We start from the raw sequence: 18,701 nt of genomic DNA, 5'->3' as shown, positions 1-18,701 counted from the left end.
GGAATGTGTGCATTTCACCCTAAGGATGACAATAACAGTAACAGTAACAGTAAGAATGAACGAGAGGTAGTGGGACATGCGCTATGTCATGGAGTATGAAAGGAACGTGTGGTGCTATACGTCAATAGGCGACAGCAAGGAGGGGAACATAGAAAGGATGGTGGGTAGTTGGTAAAGAAATGAACGTGGTAGCGGGCTATGCCATACAGTAGGAAAAGAGCGTGTAGTGCTATACCTGAACAGGCGACAGCAAGGAGCAAAACAAGCAAAGAATGGTGGATAGTTGGTAAAGAAATGAATGAGAAGTGGTGTTATGCGAGGGAGAAGGAAAAGAATGTGTGGTGATTGGGAAGTTGTAACAGTCAGGGTCTTCAGCAGCGTCTGTGGGAGATTCGCAGAGAGGAATTTTGGGATCTACAAAGTCGTCTATCCCATTAATGAGGCATCAAACATCCAGGTCTTCGGCGGCGTCTGCGAGCATGGCCTCTGGCAGGCGAGAGGACGGAGGCTCAGCGATGGGAGGGAGGGGATCCACCAGGCCCTCCGTGTCATTAATCCACCTCCAAAAGGGAACGCATCCGCGAACCTCTTCGAGTGTAATCTCTCGCACTTCAGATGGGGGACGCACGGGTGTCACCAAAGGAGGTTCTTGCACCGCATCAGCGCCAAAGTATCGTGGACCTCTGCGAGTGCAATGTCCTGCCCTTCGGATGGGGGAAGTACAGGTGACACCAAAGGAGGGTCCTGTATGTCACTAGCTGCCCGGGAATAAGGGTTTGTGGCGTCTGTCGGGATGATCTCGGGTGGTGAGCTATGAGACATCGTCGTGGCGGTCGTGGGTAAAGGGGGCATGAACGACGCTGTAGCTAAAGCAGAATTAAAACTCGTTAAAGCTTGGCAAGCGGCTTCGTAGGATAGCCGACTATTAGCTGCTAGCTTGCCACACCTGTCGTCCCAATGCTTCTTGCAGACATCACGTCGGCTATAACTAGTCACAACAATATCAATGATGAGACGCGCTTAGTTGAGAGTAGGGGATACGTACGTTTCCAGACAACCAGGGCATATGAATTCCGTTGGTTTGTGACCAAGATGTTTTTCTGTCTTGAGATGGCGTTTATAACTTGCAGGACGGACGAGCTGGCCATCCTTAGAACACACATATCTCCCATCGTGTTGATCATGTTGAGCTAACATAGGTTTCTGTCCCAAGGATTAAAAATGCGACCTCACAAAATTAAAAAGAAAGCTTACAAAGAGCGGGTCGTCCTCTATCCTGCCGGAGCGCTTTTTAATTCGCCTGACGTTACGACCTTGGAAGTTTTCCGCGAATGCGCTTCTCGCCGACCGACAAACCTGGTGCTTGAGGGAGAGATGGAGAAGCAGAGCCCGTTACCAGCCCGGCCCCGTGATGTTGATGGAGGTATGGTTGGTACGATGTGTGAGTTGCATAGGAGGTCATGACTCCTGGGAAATGCCCCGACGGGAAGGGTTGATGGTACATGGGGGGCGTGGATGGGTGTTGTGGAGGAAAAGGGGCGGTAGTCAACGGTGGGTCAACATGAGTGGCATGCGAAACGTGGGTCACCGCAGGAGGGAATTGACCATGTTGTCCCGCTTGGGGCGCGTGATGCACAACTCCAGCATGCGCGTATGGGGGAGGGACACCGTACGGGAAGCAGGGGGGTGCGGGGGCATAGCCTGGATGATGCATGTGTGCGGGATGGGGCCAGGGAAATTGTACCCATATGCATGCCAGTGTTTGGGGTGTCCTGGTTTGCATTGGAAGAGTCGGAACCGTGCGATGAGGGATACGAGGGAGATTGAGTCATCTAAAGGTAAGAAGCAGATATAGTTAGAAAATGTAGGCATCGAAGCTGGGCATACATGTACCTGAGCCAGCAGATAATCGTTGAAGACGTTATGAGAATGGGTATGCGTTCGCAGTGGCAGTAGATGTAGCGTGTAAAGGATGGAGGATAAAGGCCACCGAAGCAATATTTATGTGGTCTTCGCGCGCCACTTTGAAAGTGTGTTTCCACTGTGAGGACCTCGCTTTCGGAGAATATTTACTGTGGACGACTATTGTGCATTAGGTGGAGCAGTGACCATTTTGCTCGATGCATCTACGCTTGAGTTGTCCACTCTTGTTGCAAGTCCGCGATGCAAAGACGAGAAGTACGTTGTGGGTGCGCTGTGAATGTTTGTGCCTTCCTGGAGGGAACAACCCGATCGGAGAATCACAACCTATGTTTCTGGCTCCACGAACAGTTGAATAATCGTAGATCTAAGGCCAAATCACATGAGCAATAAGATCCATCAGATCTCCGTAAGTTATGTCGGTGCCTGGGAGAAATGGCATACTCAGTGAACGGGTCAACGACAGTGACAAAGAACAAACCTATGCGAAGCGCAATGAACAATGCAAAACTTGATCTACACCTTTCGTGTTACCTTGTAAACGCATGATTGTTGAGACGGCCCATCAACATCCGATTCGAGAAGACCCAAACGCCAAACGGCATGGATACAAATATTCTTATCAAACTTTCTTGTGAGTACTCACACTTATATTTTGTTTCTACATCGCAATATCCTGGCAGAACTTGACTCGTCTAATGAAGACACAGAACCGGCCGTAATTTTGCTTCCCTATTTTCAAAACCACACAAGTTGGAGGAAATCGCCGTCTTGCAACATTGGTTAATCGATTCAAATGTGTCTTTGCCACCCTACTGAGAGCCTACAACCAATCGATTTTAGTGCCTGTATATGCGGTCATGGAGATCAACAAGGCAATGTTAAATGCAAGGTAAACCTGTCTGGCCCGGGAGGACGATTGATACGGTGAAGGATAGGCGAGCGAGAGAAAAAATTCTTATCGATGGCATCGACTTCAGGGAACATCGAAGAACTTCTTATCGTTGGGCAGTCGTCTCAGGCATTGATTTGCACCACTACGGCTCCTGCAACATAGCACAGAAACGCCAGATATCCTCGCGCGTGAAGTCTGGATGAGATGAGGCGACAGCCTACATAGGACATAGCTTGTCACGAAACTGCGTTATTGGTGGGCAAAATTTGATATTCGAGGACGCGTAAGCGTTGGTAGTATGCGCAATTAATACTCTGTAACGAAACATCAACCAGGTAATACGTTCGCTGTTCGCTGTAGAAGTTGAATAAGGGAGCGGACAGGAAAGGATAAGAGAGGAACACCACCTTGTCAGAGTAGAAGATACAGACCAAACGGAAGATACAAAATGTGTGCGGTTCGAATGCTTGTGTTGATGTTCCTACCAAAGCTTGCGGTGCGTATCAAAAATCACGAGAGTTTGACGAGACATTGGGCCAGAGGCTCAGATTCGTATGCATGAACTTGCTCGTGGTTTCGGGTATCATGACAGCAGTCTAAACATACTGTGAATGAATATTAAACGGTCCTCATCGACATCGTTGGATGGTGCAAAGTTCAAACGGTGCGTGTGTACAATTTGACTTCGTTCCGTTATGTACGTAATACATCTGATGAGGCTCTTGTTGTTCCGAGTTCACGGCCCTTAAACATTTTTACTGGGATGCTTTGAGCTCGGCACACACATGTCACAGACCCGCTCAAGCACATGGCAGGCTTAGCTCTAGTGAGCTCTTGAATATGGTTGAGCGAGCTCCTCATCATTTCAAAGCAGGATACCTTCAATCTTCAACTCATAGATTGTGATCCTACCGTAAAAATCAGAACTCTCCTCGAAAACAAGTTTCATGCTCTGAATTCCCTCCCCTGGCAGTCCGTCACTGTGGGCTATCAAGTCGAAAGTTTGACGCCGGTTCGCATCCTCTGGGATGGATATATGTCCACGTCTGCCATTCGGGCCTATCTGATGACTCCGAGACCTCGACTCTACATCTGGTTCCGACAAATCCGCCCTGGAAAATGATGATGATACGCTTGGGTATTGCTGGCTTTCCGAACGTTAGATGGATATACTGCCCAAGGCCCTACCCATCTCCTGAGGTCAATGATGTCTCCAACCAAGGGAACATTGTTGTACCTGTCGCGATGTCCAGCACGTTTCTGGGTTATCGTCCGTCAAGTGTTTCTTCCCCGTGGATTTTTCCAACGTGGAACTGACTCTGGTAGCCAAAACTGTGAGGACTGGATTGTTGCTCTGCGAAATAATCACTAACTTGACATCCTGTGGATTAGTTGATATCAACGATACATAGCTGTTATCCATCGTTGCTCTTCATGAGCAAACTGCTATGTTGTGATCCCTACAGAACTTTGAACAGAGTTGGCAGTTTATTCTCACGCACAGGAAGATATCAAATCTCTCCAAACCTCCGCCTTAGCTTTCATCTTTCTCAATGACTGCAACATTATCAGTGATACCTACTTGGCTTGCCAGAGCATTGGCAAACGATTCCCGCTTTATCTCCGAAACTGTTTGCATCACATTGTCTGAACGAGAATATGCTCGCGATCACTTACGGACTCAATCTCTCGTGGCAGAACCACATTCTGCGTCGCTTCTTGCGCGTGGGCAGCAGGCATTGAATTCTGCACTGGGAAAGACCGATCCAGTCGCACACTACTCCATCATGATAGCCCATCATCCAGACAATGTAGTCGCTAATCGATATTCCAATATTCAGCCATATGATCGGACGCGGGTTGTTGTGGGCGATCTGCAGGGCAGTCGCTGCAGCGTCGGAGCCGAGGGTAGCAAGGGAAGATATTTTAATGCAAGCTGGGTTCGGGAGCTGTATGGCGGAAAGTTATGGATTGCTACCCAAGCACCCCTTCCGCGCACGGCACATGTGTTCCTCAGTGCCATCATGCAACCAATTTCTACTCCTCCAGCATCTCTCAATTCTCCTCATGTGCACTCTCCTAGTCGTGTTCGTACCATCGTTCAGCTCACACAAAATACGGAGAGAGGACGACAGAAAGCTCATATCTATTTCCCTTCCACCCCTGGACAATCAATGCTGTCGAACCCAGATCCAACAAGCGATGCACCTGTACTGAAGGTGACGCTACTAGAGAGAAAGCGAATAAACGAAGCCTGCTGCGTGTACAGCAAAGTCTCCATCATTCCAGTCACCTCAACAAATCCGCAAGATGCTGTGGTATTCACCCATATGCTGTATGCTGCATGGCCGGACCATGGAGTTCCTGAGGATGAAGACCGAGCTAGCCTTCTCGCCTTTGTTCGTCTGGTGGATTGCGTTAACACGGATGCCTCTTCATTCCCATCATCTCCGGAACCAGATCCAGACCCTCCTATCATGGTCAACTGCTCCGCTGGCATAGGGCGAACTGGATCATTCATTGCGATGTCGTCACTGTTACGCGCATATCGCCTTTTGAGTGCTAATAGCCCGCACCCGAACTTGACACCTCCTCCACAACCTCTGTGCTCTTTGCCTGTCCCTCCGCTGGGTACCCTACCAAAGGAGCTTCAGGAAGACCTGATAGCACAGGAGATTGACAGTTTACGAGAGCAAAGACCTGGGATGGTCCAGAGGGATGAACAAATTCATCTCATATATGACATCTTGGACCAGGCTTTTGAAAGGAGTCTAAAAGTTACTGTTTGATCATCCATTCAACCTTCGATTGTTTACTCCACCACTACAGTACATGATGACACCAGTGATATCGGTTACGCTTATTAGTCTACTGCAAACCTGTAAATGTATTTGCCGCCGGATGTCGAATCCAGCCCAAAATCTATACCCACGGAGCCAATAGTTTACATGTTCTCTCTTCTATTCATTCTAACGACATTATTCGAACTTTCATTCGGTTTGTGGGGCACCCACGGTGCCCGTGTATGACCAGGATATTGCAATTGTAAGCGTCACTACGCTGACTAACTTGAGCTGACGACTCTTATCTTTTCAATTTCCCACTCTTGCTCGCCAGTTCTCCACTGCAACCCCCAGAATGTCTTATCCATCAACGATTCAAGCCATCGCGATTTCAAAGACAGGGGGACCTGAGGTCATTGAGAAACGAGAGATCCCTTTCCCAAAAGTAGCCCCGGATCATCTGGTTGTAAAGGTAAAATCATTATCAAGTTCCTATGCAAATGTTAACACTTAATCTGTGCTGCGCTGAGTAGGTCCAATATCTTGGTATCAACTTCATCGACACATACTACAGGCAAGTGTCTAAACCCCCCAAGCATCCCGAAGAGCGTCGTTAAGTAAGTGTGCGACAGAGAAGGAATATACCCAGCATCTGGATTCCCATTCGTGATCGGGAAGGAAGCCAGCGGTGTAGTCATCGCACTTCCTACAGATGAGTCCGTTTTGAACGACCCGGATTACAAGAAGTGTGGGTACAAACAAGGCTCCCGCGTCGCACTCGTACGGTATACTGTCTATATACTTCTTGCAATAACTCACGAGCCGACAGGATTATTTGGGTTCGCATGCGGAATACGTTTCTGCACCTTGGAAAACGGTATACGTGATTCCTGAATCAGTGTCGAGTTTGACGGCTGTCTCGGCTCTCGTGCAAGGGTTGACGGCTATTTCCTTCATGGAAGAAGCATACAACGTGCAAAAGGGTGATATCATCCTCATTCACACCGTCGCAGGTGGTCTTGGACTGCTCATGACCCAGCTGGCTAAGTCGCGAGGAGCGATTGTGATAGGGACGACCTCGACGCCAGAGAAGGCCTCCCTTGCGAAAGCTAATGGGGCGGACCATGTGATATTGTATAAGAACGAGGACACGGTTGCACGTGTCCTGGAACTTACAAATGGAGAGGGTGTCCATGCAATCTTTGATGGTGTGGGTAAAGACACGTAAGATTCGAACCTGTGGCTTCTCTTGCATGACTTGAGTTGACTTTGGTGCAGGTTCGAGTCCGACCTCATAATGATCAAGCGGAAGGGCACTATTGTCTCAGTGGGTAATGCTTCGGGGCCCGTCCCACCATTTCCTCCTATCAGGCTCCAGAAAAAGAATGTGAAGCTTCTCCGGCCTACGTGCGCTTGACCACTGCATGGTCCAATTTTATGCTAACGATTAGATATTCTAGCATGAACAACTATACATACACCTCAGCAGAAGTGCTCTACTACGGAAATGCCCTATTCTCCCTTCTCGCAGACGGCACCTTAAAGACGCGGATCTTCAAGGAGTATCCATTCACTACGGAGGGGGTAAGACAGGCACAAGTTGACCTGACAAGTGGCAAAACTACCGGAAAACTTGTAGTCAAAGTCAGTGATTAATGGGACGTTGTACGATGTTTCAGTCAAGAACGAAGTTATTCGTAACGGTGTAATGATACTAAGTTATGTATTGAAGGAGCAGATTTTGTAAATATTGTCCTCGCACAAAGACCCGGTGGTTTTACCTGAACCGACATCCAAAGTTCCCAACAGATTTAGCTGTCAGATTAGGCCCAACGCATTATGAAGTTTGAGGAGTCGGAGGTAAACCTCAGGGACCCTAACCTTGGATATAATCTGAGCAATTCCAGTGATCGGGGATCTGCGGTAAAGGCAAAAACACTGCAAAACAAGTACGACAAATAAATAAAAATTAAAGCTTGAAGCTCGCCTGTGATCAAGCTACGCATCCCATTGAATATTGAGGTTCCCAGGAGTCGAGGGTGGCCGGTCGTATCCACCAGTCGCAAACATGGTTGTGTCTGGCGGTAAACGACTGTCTTCGTTTGATCGTGCCCTGTCTCAATTGGACCGGTTATCGTCTCTCCGTTCTTCACCTCCCACTGCCTGTAGGCTATGATCTATCGGAGGATCGGCTTACCACTTGACCACCATCTCGACTGCAGCACAACAACGCTGTCCCACCCATGACTTTGCCTGTGTTGATGTCCCACAGCCTCGTTCCACCTAATCCCAACCTACTTCCCAATCCAATAATCCGCGTAACGCTCGCTCGAAGCTCCCTACTAGTATGCCAGGGTGCAACTACGTGTTAAAGTTAGCCCCCAATGCTATAAACTTATCGGGTCACCTTCTTCAGTTTTGTTTGTCAATGTTCAGTTTGTGATCTTACTGTTGGCACGAGCTCTTACCGTCGAGCAGAAAACTGAGGATAACGTCTTGAAACAGGGCATGACTGTTGAAGTTCAGGTGCGTCAGTAGTAAGAATGTAGTTGAGAATGAATGGTTAACAAAAAGGGAATCAGCTTTTCGGTAGCCCGCTTCTGTGAAGGTGCCAAGGAGATTCGAAACCTGACTTCTCAAGTACCTGCAAGTCCACGCACGCTTACCAAATATAAAACCAACAATACAAGACCAATATAGGGAAAAATAAAAGTCACAGCTCGATCGACACGTCTGTTCTACGACCTTAGTCACGGTGGTCGTGGAAATAAGAAGACATACAATGCGAGGTCTCTAGTTGTGGATGGCAGTTGTTTTACCTAGGGCTATTTGGGACGACAATAGAAAGGCGTGTTGGTTGTGGACTTGTGGTTTTCCAGGTGTGAGATTTAAATAGGGACGCGACTGTTGGCGGAACGATGGAATTATTTTCTCCTTCAAATCTCCATCTCAACATCTCAACCTCCTTCGCATTAACATGCAGACATCTAACTCAAACGTCGGTTCACCACCGATCTCAGCTAGCATTTTGGAGCTGCAGCAACCTGTAAGTGCTTGGTCCTGGAGATATTTGCATCTGGATATAATAATGAAATTTACTTCAATATCATCCAGTCCAACACTTCGTCTGGGGGATCTTCTTCGCGTATCCCGCGCCTGCCAGCAGAAATTCTCTCGGAAATTTTCCTCCACAGTCTGTCCGATGACTTGCCCTTTTTTCCCACACAAAGACTAGCTCCCCTGATATTCACAAGAATATGTCGACAATGGAGGGAGGTTGCTCTTGGCTTGCCATGGTTATGGACACAGCCACGGTTGATCGCGGACGATGGCTTCCGGGAGAGAGCTTCTGCCTACGACCTCTGGCTCAAGCGATCGAGAGGATGTCCTCTCTCGTTGAAACTCGAATGTTACACTGATTTGAGTGAGGCACGAAGCCTACTCCAGCCATACATCCATCAAATCTCGTCTCTGGAGCTTACTTTTTGGTACTGCAGAAGCCCCTTCATTTTGGAAGACTTCCACGGACTCAAGGAGCTCGTCGTACACAAGTACCGTGGACGGTCCAGAGCAAATCACTGACCGCTCTATCTCGAAATTGCCGGTCAACCTTCGCAAGATGGACATATCGGATCTGCAGTGGATCAGCTGCAGGCGATTAGACTTCGTCGCTGATTCCGGATGGGCCCATCTCACGCATCTCGAGATCAACGTACACGGACTAGATGCATTCCCCCGCATACTCCGCCTATGTCCCGACCTCTCTTTCCTGATGCTGCACGGCATATTCCACCCGATCAAGAATCAAGAACCAGTCACGCACACCAACCTCCAACGCTTACACATGTGTGGGGACATGTATCCGACCTCGAGCAGGAACCTTGGCATATTCAAGGTCCTCACGCTCCCGAACCTTCGTGGACTCCAAGCCGCCCATATGGGGAGGTGGCCGCAAGAAGAGTTTCAAGCGTTTTTGACGAGGTCGAAATGTTCCCTGGAGCGCCTTGCTTTTTGCGGAGTGTCCTTGACAGTTCAGCAGCGAGAGGAATATGCTGCTCTCGTTCCTTGCTTTGAAATAATAAAAATTTAGAGGCTACGTTGCTACTTGGACAGATAGTCGTTAGGTACCTATTTTACGAAGTGATGACATTGGTTTATACTTACTTATACCCTTACGAGCTATAGACGCTATGTAGATACAAAGAGGACTTTAGATCTTATTTTCAATCGAGAGTTATTTGTCGTCGAAAGGATGGCCCAGGGGAAAGGTGAAGGAAATTTCAGTACTTTCCAATCGATGTTATCACTCTGAAGTTCAAAACGCCTCGCTCATTGAAGTCAAGTTCCGGGGTACATAGATTATTCGAAACAATCATGTAATGTTATATTACAGAACTTTGGCGTGGTCCAGCGCTAGCTGCGCTAATAACCAGTACCAACGCCATTCGAGTAGATATCGCTACTGTAGTTGAAGAGAGAACATCCGCGCAGGACAGTCTGATTGCAGGAGAAGCACCAGTTGTTAGTAAAGCTGATCGTGGTGTTCTAGATGAATGAATCTGAAAGAAGTCATATGTACGTGCTGTAAACTTTAAAGCACAAAAAGGGCTCACCACTAGACCACGTGCCATCTTGACTTGCAGCACAACGACGCTGTCCCATCCATTTTGCGATGTCTTTGCCTGTGTTGATCTCACTCCACCTAATCCCAACCTACTTTCCAATCTAATAATCTACGTAACGCTTGCTCGAAGCTCCCTACTAGTATGCCAGGGTGCAACTACATGTCAAAGTTAGCCCCCGGTACTATAAACTTCCCGATACTCATCGAGTCACTTTACTTGTCAATGTTCAGTTAGTGTTCTTACTATTGGCATGAGCTCTTACCATTGAGCAGGAAACGTCTTGAAAAAGGGCATGACTGTGTTGAAGTTCAGGTGCGTCAGTAGTAAGAATGTAGTTGAGAACGAATGGTTAACAACAAGGGAATCAGCCCTTCGATAGGCTGTACGCACGGTATTACTATTACAGGGACTCCTGTGGAGAGGTGCCAAGGAGATTCGAAACCTGACTTCTCCTTGAAGTACATTCAAGTCCACACCTATCAAATATAAAACCAACAATGCAAGACCAACATAGGGAAAAATAAAGGTCACAGCTCGGCCGACAGGTCTGGACCTTAGTGGTCATGGAAATGAGAAGACATACAATGCAAGGTCTCTAGTTGTGGAGGGCGGTTGTTTACCTAAGGCTATTTGGGACGACAATAGGAAGGCGTGTGGTTTGTGGACTTGTGGTTTTCCCGGTGTTAGATTTAAATAGGGACGCGACTGTTGGCGGAACGGTAGACTTATTTCCTCCTTCAGATCTCCATCTCCAATATCTCAACCTCCTTCGCGTTAACATGCAGACATCTAATTCAAACGTCGATTCACCACCGATCTCAGCTAGCATTGGGGAGCTGCAGCAACCTGTAAGTGCTTGGTTCTGGAGATATTTGCATCTTGATATAATAATGAAATCTCATCCAGTCCGACACTTCGTCCGGGGGATCTTCATTGCGTATCCCGCGTCTGCCAGCAGAAATTCTCTCGGAAATTTTCCTCCACTCTCTGTCCGATGACTTGTCCTTTTCCCCCACGCAAAGGCGAGCTCCCCTGATATTCACAAGAATATGTCGACAATGGAGGGAGGTTGCTATTGGCTTGCCATGGTTATGGACCCAGCTACGGTTGATCGCGGACGACGACTTGCGGGAGAGAGCTTATGCCTACGACCTCTGGCTCAAGCGATCGAGAGGATGTCCTCTCTCGTTGAAACTCGAATGTTGCACTGACTTGAGCGAGGCACGAAGCCTACTCCAGCCATACATCCAGCAAATCTCGTCTCTAGAGCTTACTTTTTGGTACTGCAGAGACCCCTTCATGATGGAAGACTTCCATGGACTCAAGGAGCTCATCGTACGCAAGTACGCTGACGATTCAAAACTAGCCATTGAGCGCACTATCTCAAAATTGCCGGTCAACCTTCGCAAGATGGACATATTGGATCTGCCATGGATCTGCTGCAAGCAATTAGACTTCGTCGCTGATTCCGGATGGGCCCATCTCACGCATCTCGAGATCAGCATATACCGACTAGATGCATTCCCCCGCATACTCCGCCTGTGTCCCAACCTCTCTTCCGTGACGATCCTCGGCATATTTCACCCGATCGAGAATCAAGAACCAGTCACGCACACCAACCTCCAGTGTTTATACATGTGTCCGAGCTTGTGTTCGAACTGGGACAGGGAACTTGGCCTGTTTAAGGTTCTCACGCTCCCGAACCTTCGTGTACTCCAAGCCGCCGATATGGGAAGTTGGCCACAAGAAGAGTTTCAAGCCTTTTTGACGAGGTCGAAATGTTCCCTGGAGTGCCTTGCATTTCGCGGAGTGTCCTTGACAGATCAGCAGCGAGAGGCATATGCTGCTCTTGTTCCTTGCTTTGAAATAATGAAATATTAGAGCTACGTTGCTACTTGGACAAATAGTCGTTGGGTACCTATTTTACGATGTGATGACATTGGGTTATACTTACTTATACCCTTACGAGCGATAGAATTATGTAGATACAAAGAGGACTTTAGACCTTGTTTTCAATCGAGAGTTATTCGTCGTCAAAAGGATGGCACAAAGGAAGGGCGAGGCAAATTCTAGTGCTTTGCAAGCAACGTCATTACTCAACGTGCATAGCTACTTGAAGTCTAAACGCCCTCGCTCGTTGAAGTCAAGTTCCGGAGAACGATAGATTATTCAAAACGATTAGATAATGTTAGATTACAGAACTTATAAGATTGCCGTGGTCTACCGCTAATAACCAGTACCAACGCCACCCAAGAAGGGATCGCTACTGTAATTGTAGACAGAACATCCGCGCAGGACAGTCTGATTGCAGGAGAAGCACCAGTTGTTAGTAGAGTTGATCGTGGTACTCTATATGAATGAATCTGTGAGCAAGAAGTCATACGTGCTGTAAAGAGCAGCTCACATCAAGTACTTGAACGAATTTGTCAAACGTGATGCTCGTGTTGCCGAACATTTCAAGTTGACGGAATTGGCTGTCCTCCGTACCATTTTTGAACTTCATGCTAACCTCGTACTGACCCTGCGAGTCCTGCGACAACTCAAGGGCAACAACAGAAGCATAGTTGGCTGTGAATTGGTATCAGTCTGCAGTGCTGAGCTCATACACTGTTGATACTGACCGATACCACTAATGTCAGGGTCCGTCAGAGTAGCGTTGGTGACGTTAAATAGACTGATGAATGGTTTGTAATCGACTTCCTGAATATTCATCTTGACTTTGTTAGAGGTCTTTGTCATGTTGCCCAAGGCCCAAAAGATCTCTGGGAGGAGTGTGCGAATGGCAACTGCAGCAAGGTTAGTGTAATGCATTTTTGTAATTGATCTAAACTTACCTTGTCCAATGCTAGCTGAAGTAGAATCAGTGAAGACACTGTTTTGGGCCCAATTAGCATAATAGCGAGCTTGCTGGAGGAAGGAGGGAGGTAGGGTCTCATAATAGGTCTTATTATAGGTGTATTGGACATTGACATGGTCGTATATCTGCGAGACAATGAGCTCAGTCCGAAAAAAAATCAAACGAACCCTTACATTCCACTACACAATTTTGTCAGAAAAGCTTTCACAGATGCGATGGAGTGACATACCATGTTCGTGAAGTTGTTACTGACGCTCCCCAAGTAAGGTTTCAATGCAGTCAGGAATGGCGCAGCAGTGGCAGACATGTTTAACCATGCAGATGAAGCGTAAGTTCGGTTTAGATGAGATTGGAAATACTAGGTTCTTGGGCGTTACGAAGTGACCTGCTGAAGATAAGATGGATTTCATACCTCGCAATCCATCCAGCTCGTGAGAGACGGACTCTGCCAATACTCCAAAGATTGCACTGCAGACCATTAGTTAGAGGACCAGCGAGTAGCTGGGACTGACTTGCCTGGAACATATTGGTATCCCCCAAGAGGAGAGAGAACCGTTGTACCATTCGCTAAAGTTATCTCTGACTCTTGTGTGGATGGGTAAAGACCCTGAAGCAGAGCATACGCGGAGTTCAGGATAACATTTCCTCCACCAGCGTCTGCGCGGACCGCCAACTGGTTGATGTCTGCGACATCAGTGCTGATATTCTGGATGAAAGATGGTGAATCGGGATTGAGATATATGTTACGAAGGAAGCTCCCGAGTTCGAATTCTTGTTGCTAAATATTCGTGAGCAAGATCCAGCATTATAGCACAGAGCTCTCACCTCGCCAAGAGGAGTGATGTATGCTTGGGTGGAGTTGTATGTAGCTGGGTCTTGGTAGTATGCCGTCCTGTCACCGTGGCGGGCCAAAAGAACTACACCGATGAGTCCCGCTGCGGTAGTAGTGTTGACCATGGCTGGAATTGTTGAAGTTGTAGCGATCAGGGCTTTAGCTTCACCGTTGTCCACTGGCACTTTATAGCACGTCAACGTGCATAGCAGTTTAGCCCATCTTCAGACTAGCGTTATTTGAGCTGAGTGCCGTAGACAAGATGAATACCGCCATGCTTAGTACAAATTTTTTAGCTGATATTGATGAAGCTAACAGTTGGAGGAATAAGTGCTTCAAGCGCCTAACCGCTGGTTACCGTACTAGGACCACCAAGGCTAGTGTCTGCTAGTGTGTAGTATGTCGCATAGCGAAGGCATCGCAAACTCACGAATACCGCCCGGCTGCGGCATACGGCAACAACAGAATACGACGGACGAACGCTAATGCTATTCAGGTTGCCACCGAGGCTCCGGTTTCAACAACTTCTGTACAAAGACAGGTGTACAGGAAGCAGTCAAAATCCATTTCCGCATTAGGATTTTACATGGCGATTTGAGTAATGGGAGCAGGAGATTGATCTTTTAGATGCTGCAACCATGGTACGTATAGGTCGAGGACGACGTGATGAAGAGAGGAAGTTGAAGAATGTTTTAACGTAATGTCTTGTCAGTAACTGCAGAACCGATCATGACGTGAGTACGTAGGCCTGAGATAAAATGCTGTTCTTGACGGAAGCTGCGTTACCAGGCAATATAGCCACGTATTTTTTGCTATACACAGGTACTTAGACTGGATGTATTTTGCATACCGACTAATCCATGAAAATCATAGCTTGTAACCAATATGAATCGATGAAGGGGAAAAGTAGTAACAATGTTGAAAGCTTGATGACGGGTGGACAAATCGACACCGAACCGCCAAAAATACTTGCTTACATATCACAGATCTGTAAGTTCAACGACTAGTGAAATTGAGATACCCGGGGACAGGTTTGGAGTTAGTCTACAAGCAGGATCACAACCAACCGCCCTTCTGATTGATGCATAGACACGATAGTATGTCTGAGGTCCTCGCACTGTTGTTTGCTGTGAAACAAAACACCTTTGTGACCTGTGATGGACAGAATGGACAATTGGGATATCTGAAGCGCTCTGGGGAGTATAGTGACCACACTGACCATGAATTCGATATAAGTATAGGGTGAACAACGCATGCAACGTGCAACAATTACAGCAACGAGGTACCAGGGAACGAGTGAAAAGCAGAGACGGAACCAATGGCTTCCGTGCTGGCCAGCTTTGGAGGAAGGAGAAACATATTCATCGTCGAGTAAGAATTCGGCAGAAGTGAGGGAGGACAACGCATACAGCGAGTAACGATTACAGCGACGAGATGCCTGATCAAAGTCAGTTAGAAGCAGAAACAAAACCGGCTTCTTCCATGCTGTCCGGAGTTGCCAATCCATAGGCGTGAGCCGGGATTGGGGGAAGGAGGAGGAGGAATATAGTCTTCGTCGCGTATAAGGTCATCTTCAGGGCCGGGAGCACCCGCTGCAGCGTACCGCTATACATGAATGCATGAGATTTTGAATACGACGAGAAAAACGAGATGCGTGTACCAGTCTACCAGGCGCGAGAGGAACATCGACGATAGCGGGTGATGCATGAGTTGATAGTTGGTGTAGGCGGGATTTGAGATTTGAGGAAGTATTGATGGCGGAGGATTGGGTGGTGCGTGGTACTGATGCGTGTCTAGCCTTGAAGAATGTAAGCTTGATATGTAATTATGGTGGTCCACACTCACATTATCGCCATGTTTTGGAAGTATACGAGGTAGGGGCAATGTAGCAGAGAACTGCAAGGGACTTGTTAATTCAACTGGAAAACAAAAAGCTACAAGAAACACACATCCAGGAAATCACGAGGCTCGTCGGTGCCAACCGCGTCTGTACGAAAAGAGGATGGAAAGAGTTTGCGTAGAAAGCGGAGGCGAGCGTGTGGATCCCTCGCAGGCAAAGGTCGAGGGATAGCAGACACGGCAGGTATTATCGGTTTATGACGCACGGAACGAGGTGTTGCATCGGACTGTAAGGAAGCAATGGTGTGGTGTAGATGAAGGAAAGGGCAGAATCACATACGTCAAGTAAACCAGCATGGCATGAACGTTCAGATTTATTGTTCTGTAAGGATATTAGCATATAAATGATGGATGTATGTGGGGGATACACACATTGGGCTGTGGTTCTTTAAGCTCGATGCTAGCAAGGATGTTGGCTGGAATGTTGCATATATAGATTTTAGCGTCACCCAAGGTCGTGTAAGCTAGTTGGCGTGAAGCGGGCGAAAAGACGAGGGTCCTGGGAAATCCCGAGACATCGAATGAAGCGAGGAGCTGGCGGAACTCGAAGGCCCACAGCCCGATGGTGTAAGCAGACGAGATGGCGAGAAGAACACAATCAGATGAAAGTGCTAGACTACGGATGTCATCAGTGTGTTCGAAAGGAGCTCCAACAATTTCGAGCGTCGACGCGTCAAACTCATAGATCGTTGTGACCATGAAATCATCCGTGAAGCTGGATGCGGCTACGATGGACTTGTCTTTTGTTGTCCAGAAGACCGGCAATTCGGACCAGGGCTTGGTAGGAGTAGATTTTCGTACAAGCAATTTCTGTGCCTGAACATCCCACACCTGAAGGTTCTGCCTCCAATTAGACGACACCGCCAGCTTCCGAGAGTCTTCCGAGAGTCGAACTGACGTTATTGGGCCATCGCCTGTTTTGAATGGACCAGCCACGAGTTTGCCTGTGTCCAAGCTCCATATCCGAGCTGTCCCATCGTATGACCCACCCGCTACCAACGCGCTGTCCGTAGAGATATCGATGTATCTGATCGACCCAATGTAAAATGTTCTCACGATCCCCGTCTCAACCTCACTGACTTTGAGTCCGAGGGTATAGCCAGCACTGACAACCCATCGACCACCAACCGCATCTATACCATTCCCGCAAACCTCCCGAGCCTCCTCAATCTCCTTACCCTCTCGCAAGTCCCATCGCCGAATCGTCTTATCGCGTGATCTGCTGATCATTTGCTTGCCGTCAGGAAAATAGGAAATGCACGAAATATGGCTGAACTCGTCAGAATCTTGCAAGGAATATTTCCATGATTGATGTCCCTCCAAGGTCCTGACTGGCGTCAGAATCGGTTTGTTTTCTGTTGTACCGGGTTGCATTGAGCTGGAAGCCATCACAGCCGTATTGGCCAGAAGATGTTAGTTGATGGACGTGTTTGGTGAGTTTTTCTTGTGCTCTGTAAGGCTAGGCTTGACGTTGGATCAATTTAATCTCTCATTCGCTCGAGAGCTGCTGCACTTTGCTGCTCAATCAATGGTCAGTTCCTCCGTGCGTGATGCTTACATGGGATTTGGTCTTACCAGGATGCTAGGAAGGACGAAGAGCGATGACGGGTACAAGTATGGGCGCGTCTTATTTCTATCTTCCAGAAGGCTGTGCATCATACAGCATATCCTTTTTCACTCCCCATTCCACAGCATACAATCTTAAGATGGAGACCTTTGAGCGACATCCACCCACGTGCATCTCGTGTAGTTCTTGCCAGTAGGGCCGCCTATGTGCCAGGGCACAATGGATTGTCAGTCGAGCATGAAACTCGTCATCGAGGATATTCAACTTCGCGTCGGGTCGCATTTTTGAACAGTTCTGTGTAGGCCCAAGTAGTGTGAAAACGTGGGGTGCCAGCGAATTGCCAGCGAACAAACTGAAATTTTCAACACCTTCGGAACAAAAGCTTATCGGGATTCGGATGCCAATGCGATCCAAAACAGTTTTTCTTCCTTTCCATACACGCACACCAAATTCTGCTGCACTCACGTAGTCTAAAATTCATTCAAATGCGTGTCTACACCTCCATCGTCATGTCCGAAACCATTATCAACTTCATGCGAGTAGTATGCATGATGACCTGGAAAGAATCATCAAAATGATACAGAGGATTTTCGGCACGCACCGCCCAGGCCCCACTGAGGCCCCACTGCAAGCTTGAAGGCCCACTGGCAGCAGAAGAATAGGAAGGTCATATGACAACCAAATAACGACTAATCTTCAGCCATTGTTGTAACTCATAAGTATTCAAAGCCTTCAAATCTCGAATGATCGTGGCCGGAAATATTACCTATTCGACATTTGGCCGCACTTAGGGAGTCCATACCAATGCGCCGGTTATGCACTGCGGATGTTGAACATAGCCCCGTGTCCTCAGGCATCACCTTCTCACCAATGCTGTCACTCCATCCTATCAGACTTCCGGACTCAGGCCGGCCTAGGACATGTGGATGTTGGTTCCGTGCTGTATCCACTGGCTCAGGTAGTTTAAAACAATGCGCAAGCTTCCTGGAGTCGATGACACCAATGAGCAATTTTTTGCCTCCGTGTCTCTTCACCGAATGGTTCCGATTCTTCCCATGCAACCAATACATCCAAAATTGAAACACCGGCATGTATATGAGTCAAAACCCAAGTCGCTGGTGTAACAGAGAACGGAGCTTTCGTTTTGGATGGCTGTCGGGCGGCAGCCATCAGATGGAAGGACTTCCCGGAGGTCCCATTTGCGACCACATTTTCGTTGAGGAAGATTGTCGGTTTCATACCGTATTTCTCCTGGCCATTCATTGTCATTGGTTTAGGGGTTATACCGAAGACCAGCAAAGCAGCAGGCTTCGTACTCATTGG

General features: G+C 47.8%; 8 protein-coding genes across 8 annotated transcripts; 4 read left to right on the top strand and 4 right to left on the bottom strand.

Annotated features, from left to right (window-relative positions):
* Positions 1-366: 366 nt before the first annotated feature.
* F5891DRAFT_747221 (uncharacterized protein) lies at positions 367-1,377 on the bottom strand. The gene is made up of 3 exons (XM_041373080.1): positions 1,255-1,377; positions 1,046-1,203; positions 367-988 (listed from the first exon to the last, which is right to left on the bottom strand). Exons 2-3 carry the CDS (start codon positions 1,195-1,197, stop codon positions 634-636), a joined length of 507 nt encoding a protein of 168 aa, XP_041230102.1. The 5' UTR covers positions 1,198-1,203; positions 1,255-1,377; the 3' UTR covers positions 367-633.
* Positions 1,378-4,124: 2,747 nt separating this feature from the next.
* F5891DRAFT_747189 (protein-tyrosine phosphatase-like protein) lies at positions 4,125-5,743 on the top strand. Its single transcript, XM_041373079.1, has 2 exons — positions 4,125-4,149; positions 4,208-5,743. The coding sequence occupies exon 2, from the start codon at positions 4,369-4,371 to the stop codon at positions 5,602-5,604; it is 1,236 nt and encodes a 411-aa protein (XP_041230101.1). The 5' UTR covers positions 4,125-4,149; positions 4,208-4,368; the 3' UTR covers positions 5,605-5,743.
* A 29-nt stretch (positions 5,744-5,772) lies between these two features.
* F5891DRAFT_747110 (uncharacterized protein) lies at positions 5,773-7,338 on the top strand. The gene is made up of 6 exons (XM_041373078.1): positions 5,773-6,070; positions 6,132-6,172; positions 6,231-6,378; positions 6,428-6,822; positions 6,877-7,005; positions 7,059-7,338. Exons 1-6 carry the CDS (start codon positions 5,954-5,956, stop codon positions 7,252-7,254), a joined length of 1,026 nt encoding a protein of 341 aa, XP_041230100.1. The 5' UTR covers positions 5,773-5,953; the 3' UTR covers positions 7,255-7,338.
* A 1,072-nt stretch (positions 7,339-8,410) lies between these two features.
* F5891DRAFT_1275500 (uncharacterized protein) lies at positions 8,411-9,802 on the top strand. Its single transcript, XM_041370209.1, has 3 exons — positions 8,411-8,644; positions 8,713-9,022; positions 9,096-9,802. Exons 1-3 carry the CDS (start codon positions 8,576-8,578, stop codon positions 9,686-9,688), a joined length of 972 nt encoding a protein of 323 aa, XP_041230099.1. The 5' UTR covers positions 8,411-8,575; the 3' UTR covers positions 9,689-9,802.
* A 1,034-nt stretch (positions 9,803-10,836) lies between these two features.
* F5891DRAFT_747077 (uncharacterized protein) lies at positions 10,837-12,275 on the top strand. The gene is made up of 2 exons (XM_041373077.1): positions 10,837-11,071; positions 11,130-12,275. The coding sequence occupies exons 1-2, from the start codon at positions 11,003-11,005 to the stop codon at positions 12,102-12,104; spliced, it is 1,044 nt and encodes a 347-aa protein (XP_041230098.1). The 5' UTR covers positions 10,837-11,002; the 3' UTR covers positions 12,105-12,275.
* A 90-nt stretch (positions 12,276-12,365) lies between these two features.
* Positions 12,366-14,261, bottom strand: F5891DRAFT_747014 (phosphoglycerate mutase-like protein). Its single transcript, XM_041373076.1, has 9 exons — positions 13,906-14,261; positions 13,597-13,858; positions 13,493-13,548; positions 13,310-13,438; positions 13,254-13,259; positions 13,058-13,205; positions 12,845-13,009; positions 12,628-12,791; positions 12,366-12,572 (listed from the first exon to the last, which is right to left on the bottom strand). Exons 1-9 carry the CDS (start codon positions 14,035-14,037, stop codon positions 12,450-12,452), a joined length of 1,185 nt encoding a protein of 394 aa, XP_041230097.1. The 5' UTR covers positions 14,038-14,261; the 3' UTR covers positions 12,366-12,449.
* A 1,843-nt stretch (positions 14,262-16,104) lies between these two features.
* Positions 16,105-17,294, bottom strand: F5891DRAFT_746997 (uncharacterized protein). The gene has a single exon (XM_041373075.1). It carries the CDS (start codon positions 17,198-17,200, stop codon positions 16,145-16,147), a length of 1,056 nt encoding a protein of 351 aa, XP_041230096.1. The 5' UTR covers positions 17,201-17,294; the 3' UTR covers positions 16,105-16,144.
* On the bottom strand, positions 17,222-18,049 carry F5891DRAFT_1011542 (uncharacterized protein; the record flags this gene model as incomplete). Its single annotated transcript, XM_041360669.1, has 4 exons — positions 17,222-17,244; positions 17,314-17,342; positions 17,644-17,848; positions 17,980-18,049. Coding segments are annotated over 2 exons (275 nt in total), but the record flags the coding sequence as incomplete, so codon positions are not given.
* Positions 18,050-18,701: the final 652 nt, after the last annotated feature.

Source organism: Suillus fuscotomentosus (assembly GCF_016647785.1).
Source record: "Suillus fuscotomentosus strain FC203 chromosome Unknown F5891scaffold_9, whole genome shotgun sequence".
Classification (NCBI taxonomy): domain Eukaryota; kingdom Fungi; phylum Basidiomycota; class Agaricomycetes; order Boletales; family Suillaceae; genus Suillus; species Suillus fuscotomentosus.
The sequence above is the reverse complement of the archived record's forward strand: the minus strand, read 5'-3'. Positions and strand labels throughout refer to the sequence as shown.